Below are 6,017 nucleotides of genomic sequence, written 5' to 3'. Positions count from 1 at the left end.
TTGTTTATGTTTGGTTAGCACCGTTAAGGAATAATTACAAGTTTATAACTTAACTTAGCATTGCTGCATCTTCACCGGCGAGCAAAGGCGTCTGCTGCACCCAATATTACTTGTCCACGGCATCCCTGGTTCAATGTCCACCACATACGACCGTTTTGGATTAGCCCTATCTGTGACCTACCCCTTCACTCTAGCTCCACTTGGTCACATAACATTGGCATCCAGAATTGGGGGGTCGGGAGGAACGGTCTATAATGACCCATTTCCAAACGTTAGATAAAAAAAATTAAAAGTAGTCCTGAGTTTTTACATTTTTCTTTAGTAAAGACAGAGTGGTAACATTTTATTTATTTTCTTTTATTTTTTATTTTTTACAGATTTTATCTAGTTTAACACATTGACCGCCGGGCCCGTAGTTCTACGGGCCGTTAAATCCAACGCTTAACCGCCGATCCCGTAGCCTACGGGCTGTGGTGCTTTTTCCTTTTTTTCGAAAAATCTTTTTTTTTTCAATTTTCCGGTACGGCACATTTCATTGTAACACCACCGGAAACAGAATTATTTGGGATCCGGTTTTGACGATCACGCCGGCTCCCATTCTAAAGTCTACACTGAAACGCCATTTTCTTCGATTGTAGTTTTTCTCCTCGCTGATCACTGTTTAACATAAACCGTTCTAACTCAACAATGGATGCCCCGTTTGACACGTGGTTTGGACTGGTAGACACAGGGAGATGTCCGCGATGTTTACAAACAGTGCACAGCTCAATCTTAAGGATTTTAACGATGTCTATGGCGACGTGAAAAAAACAAAAAACAACAATAAAACGTTGGCACTGGTGAGTACATTATGAGATTAACCTCTGGCGGTAAATGTGTTAACATAGAGGCACGTTCCTGATCTGCTGCTGATCAGGAAAGCACACCTGTGTTCTTTAGAAAAAATATGTATGATTAATCGGGGTCACACAGGGCTCTTTATACTTTGTCTGCTCCTTTTTATTCTCACCACCAAATTTCTTTGCATCCATCAGAAAATTCAACTGTAGTCTACAAGATGTGAAACGTGCAGTGTGTGTGTGTGTGTGTGTGTGTGTGTGTGTGTGTGTGTGTGTGTGTGTGTGTGTGTGTGTGTGTGTGTGTGTGTGTGTGTGTGTGTGTGTGTGTGTGTGTGTGTGTGTGTGTGTGTGTGTGTGCGTATGTCCCTGTATGAGGTTCAGTGTTGCATTAAACTGAAGTGGCAGTGAGGTTAGCCTCTTTCAGAATCGGCACAGCTACAAATTGATATGACACTTTGACCCCCCACTCACACACACACAAACACACACACACACACACACACACACACACACACACACACACACACACACACACACCAGCCCCCAGTTAAAGGGAGGTTCCAACAGTCCCTCTCTTTCTTTCTGCTTCAGTTTTCACAACTCTGGAGGGAGAGGATCCTGTGTGTGTGTGTGTGTGTGTGTGTGTGTGTGTGTGTGTGTGTGTGTGTGTGTGTGTGTGTGTGTGTGTGTGTGTGTGTGTGTGTGTGTGTGTGTGTGTGTGTGTGTGTGTGGCATCATTGTCCAGTCTGCCATCTCTCCATCAGCCTGACAACTCTTTGCCCCCCTGGCTAACACAGACACAGTGTTACGCACGCACGCACGCACGCACGCACGCACGCACGCACGCACGCACGCACGCACGCACGCACGCACGCACGCACGCACGCACGCACGCACGCACGCACGCACGCACTCACACGCACTTGCGCACACACACTCTTACACATGCACATTCCTACCCAAGTACAGTATATGAACATATACACTCATATCTATGTGAGAACACAGAGTTATTACACCTTATTACAGCTGAGTTAAGTTGTGTGTGTGTGTGTGTGTGTGTGTGTGTGTGTGTGTGTGTGTGTGTGTGTGTGTGTGTGTGTGTGTGTGTGTGTGTGTGTGTGTGTGTGTGTGTGTGTGCGTGTGTGTGTCTGTGCACGCTCGCACGCACGGGCACACGAGCAAGCGCAAGCATCAGATCGTGGAGGGGTTGTGTTTTTTTACAAGGACAGGCTTGTCCCCGCCCCCAGGCATCGGCATGGCGATGATTGTCATGGCGATGGAGTGTGAGTGACAGGCGGGATGTCATGTGGTCGCCGCAGAGCAGGAAGTCCCGACGCCCCAGACTCTGACATTACTCTGTCCTTCAAACTTTACACTGCTTTATTAATACTCCCTCACTCTCTCCATCTATTCAGCTTCTAAATATCTCTCTCTCTGTCTCTCTTTCCGTCCCCTACCATCTATTTCCTGCACTGCCTCTTTCTCATCCATGACTTCATTTCTTTTTTACCTCTGTACACTTCCTCTCTCTCTGGGTGCATTCAAATAATGGAAAAAAAAAAAACTTCCTATGTCTTGTCCTAAACACTTCTCCTTGCCCTCGATGGAAAACATCGTGAGGTCAAGTAAAATGTGAGAATTCACAAGGACTTAGGGAGTGACAACCGCAGGTGCTAAGATAATTCAACTGCACTTACACTGGGCTGTTATTGATGTAGGTCTGCCGTGGTAGAGCACTCGCCTCGGGTTCGGCAAGTCGTGCGGTAAGTACTGGGAGCTGATGATAGGTGCCGTGCTCCACCTCAGCAATCCATCTTCCAGGGGTCTAAGCGCATTGTGAAACGGGGATAGACTCCCGCGCTCTGGCTGATACCGACAATAAGCCTCTCCGACATACTTACTATTTACTACTTACTTACTGCCGTGGTGAAAGTCCTACAAAAAAATCACTTTTCTTTCTAGTCTCAGATGACAGACATTTACAGCCAAGTATCCAATAAATGTTCTTGTCTGTCATCTTATCCTATATTATATCACTCTGTGATATCACAAGCTCACGCATCGACTGCAACCTCGGCGTACGTATTGCCAAGGAACCCAATCCGACCGATATGCCCATATAATAAATAAGCATATTGGAGAGCCGGTTTCCCAGAACCGCCATTGCGACCGATATGCCCTTAGTATGGGCATGCCATGTATGGGCATATAGCTACTGATTACATCAGGGATCTCCATATATGGGAATAAAAGGGACACAGACAGACAGACGGGTACAATCGGTTCTCTGACAATGGGAACAACAGGTACAAGGGGTATTGCATAATCGGGCATAATCGGGTGGGGCATGCATTCCCAACATGCATCGTTCTCGAATTGCGTGGTCGCCGGGGGCCCGAAGGGTCTATGAGCACGAACAGACACACACACACACACACACACACACACACACCCACACCCACATACATCTCTCTCTCTCTCTCTCTCTCTCTCTCTCTCTCTCTCTCTCTCTCTCTCTCTCTCTCTCTCTCTCTCTCTCTCTCTCTCTCTCTCTCACGTCCAAGCCAACCCTACCAATTAGCATAAACTGTCGCCGTAAGCCCACCGGGTTCCGTTAGGCTTGGGCTGAAACTGAGAATTCTAGTTGTGATGCCTACCTGCTTTGTATTTATGCATAATTATTTTCTATGTCACAGAGGCATATTTTATCGTGAATTGTGGCTTTATGAACAGTTTTTCATATTCTGCAAAACAAAGTGGTAGCCTACTGTAGTTTCTGAAGGATGGTAGCGTTGTTGTTTTTGGCGTTCTTCCTCAATAGACATATTTCCCCCTGTGGTGTGAGTTTTAATGACTATATTATGTAAAAACTATATTTAAACAAATATTTCAATCGTAAACATTCAGCCGCTAATAATAATAATAATATCTCAAATTTATATAGCGCTTTTCTAAGTACCCAAAGGGGTGTGTGTGTGTGTGTGTGTGTGGGTGGGTGTGCGTGTGCATTTTTGTACCGGTTAGAGAGTTTTTTGTGCATGCAGCAGAAAAGGAGGTCAGGGTTTGAACGGAGACTCGGGCATTCATCATTAGCCTGCTGCCTGCTGCCGGTAATGTTGGCCGTTACAGCCGTGATTAAGAGCTCCGCTTAGTTCCAGCAGCCGGTACACACACACACACACACACACACACACACACACACACACACACACACACACACACACACACACACACACACACACACAACATGGTACCTACTAATACTACACCAGTAAACTCTGTATATATAATTTTTTTCACTCTGCAACTATCTCTCTCATACACGCTCACACACTCACATACAGTGTGCGTGTGTGCGTGTGTGCACACGCACATCCGTGCGTGCACGTGTGTGTTGGGGGCTGTACTCTACATGGTCTCGCACTACAAGCAAGCTTCAGGGCCTGATGACAAACCTGTCAAAATCACTCATGAAAAGAGCAATTCACTGCTGGACGGTGTCACACACACACACACACACACACACACACACTTGCACCGCAGGACACTGTGTTGCGGCCTGCTGAGTGTACAGTATGTGTGAATAATAATGGCTAGTTATGTATGGCAGCCCATACTTGTGACAGGTACCATGACATCTGATGTCCACACAGTAGGTGTGAAGTCATTTACTTATTGTTAACGTGTTATTTTTATTCCAAAGTATTCCAAATTTTAAGCTTTGAAAAACACAATTCCTGCAGTGTTCAAAGATGTTTAAAGCTTATCCACTTTTTGCTTTCACACAGTAAAAAACATTTAAACCATTTTACCTTCACACAGTAAAATTCTGAATGTTAAAGAGGTGGTGCCATGGTTTTGCACTTTTTCTGTTTTTCATGTGTCTATGAGGTTGATAGAACTTCATAAAGCCCCCCGGTGGTGTTTTTATGGTGTTTTATGTCTTCTCTGACTATTTGGAGTTTCTTCCTGGAGGCTGAAACCTTGAGGGTCAAACGTGCCAATAGAGAAACAGCGCTTTAGTGACATCACAAAGCCATACCCTCCCCCTCATTATCATAACACAACAGGTGTGGGCATGAGGAGGAGGAGGGACTAGGACAGGTGGGTGGTGCTAAGGTGGTGGAGGAGGTGCTAAGGTGAGAACCAGGTATACTTAATGAACTGGAGGCGTGTCCACATAAAAACATAATTTTAACAATTTCTGTACACTTTTTTTTTTGTTGAAAAAAATCCTTACATAATAATAATACCTTATGATCAGGTTTTAGGGTTGAAAAATATCATGGCACCCCATCTTTAATATAACCACTTTATATACTCTGTCCCAGAGTGGTGTATTCTTCTTTCCCTCTACACCAAATCTCTCAACGAAATGGACCTTTATGGTCGATTTTACTTTGTAGGTATTCCGCAGCCTTGTTCCAGTTTGATGTTTATCCATATTTTATGGGACAAAATGTATAATCTGTGCAGTTTGACACATCATTACATTCATTGTTCCTTCTTCTCTTCTCTCTTCACTTCTCTGTCTTTCTCCTCGTTCCTCCTCTCCATCTCTCCTCCATCTCCAGTCGTTCAAGACGGTGTTCACCAGCTGTGAAGTGTTTGATCACTTTGGTCGTCAATACTCCAAGGCCGGAAACATTGTGTGACTCTTCTACCTGTGAGAGGTATTCAGTCATCAATCACAGCAATAAACAGTATCTATGGTCCTTGTGTGTGTTAATGTTTCACTATGTGTTCACCCCTGTCCGTCCGGGTGTGTGGCAGTAAATGGCAGCTATTTTTATTAGGAGATATTTAGGTGTTCCAGTGTGCCAGCATGAAGTTAACGGTACAGGTGTTATGTGTGCTGGTACACAGTAACACCTAATGAAACATACCCACAATTAATGTTATTACCTTCAGCTTCCCGTTTACCCATCTGTAAACAAATGATCCAAATCTGTCTTGTCTTCCATTTTGTTTGACAGGGTGTTATCATTTTTTTTTAACTCACCAGGAGCAACAATATATGTATTTAGTATTCGTAAAGAGAACGAAAACCTAAAGCTTGGTGAAAGGTATTTGAGATATTTGGTGTTCCTGTGGGGATTAAACATTTAAGCACAGCTTGCGTTTTAGCGAAATGCCCACCAGCATCAAACAGTTGGCAGCAAAGGCGATTCGCTC

At 44.5% G+C, this 6,017-nt stretch overlaps 1 protein-coding gene across 1 annotated transcript in view; it reads left to right on the top strand.

Annotated features, from left to right (window-relative positions):
• spata17 (spermatogenesis associated 17) overlaps positions 1-5,497 on the top strand; it is a gene marked incomplete at both ends in the record, with an annotated part of 83,350 nt that extends 77,853 nt beyond the window's left edge. The window contains one exon of the mRNA XM_080433165.1: positions 5,417-5,497. Coding sequence (XP_080289291.1) covers positions 5,417-5,497 — 81 coding nt within the window. The remainder of the gene's footprint in view (positions 1-5,416) is intronic.
• Between the last annotated feature and the right edge of the window lie 520 nt (positions 5,498-6,017).

The sequence above is a fragment of the Gymnoscopelus braueri genome (assembly GCF_963280865.1).
Source record: "Gymnoscopelus braueri genome assembly, chromosome: 1".
Classification (NCBI taxonomy): domain Eukaryota; kingdom Metazoa; phylum Chordata; class Actinopteri; order Myctophiformes; family Myctophidae; genus Gymnoscopelus; species Gymnoscopelus braueri.
The sequence above is the reverse complement of the archived record's forward strand: the minus strand, read 5'-3'. Positions and strand labels throughout refer to the sequence as shown.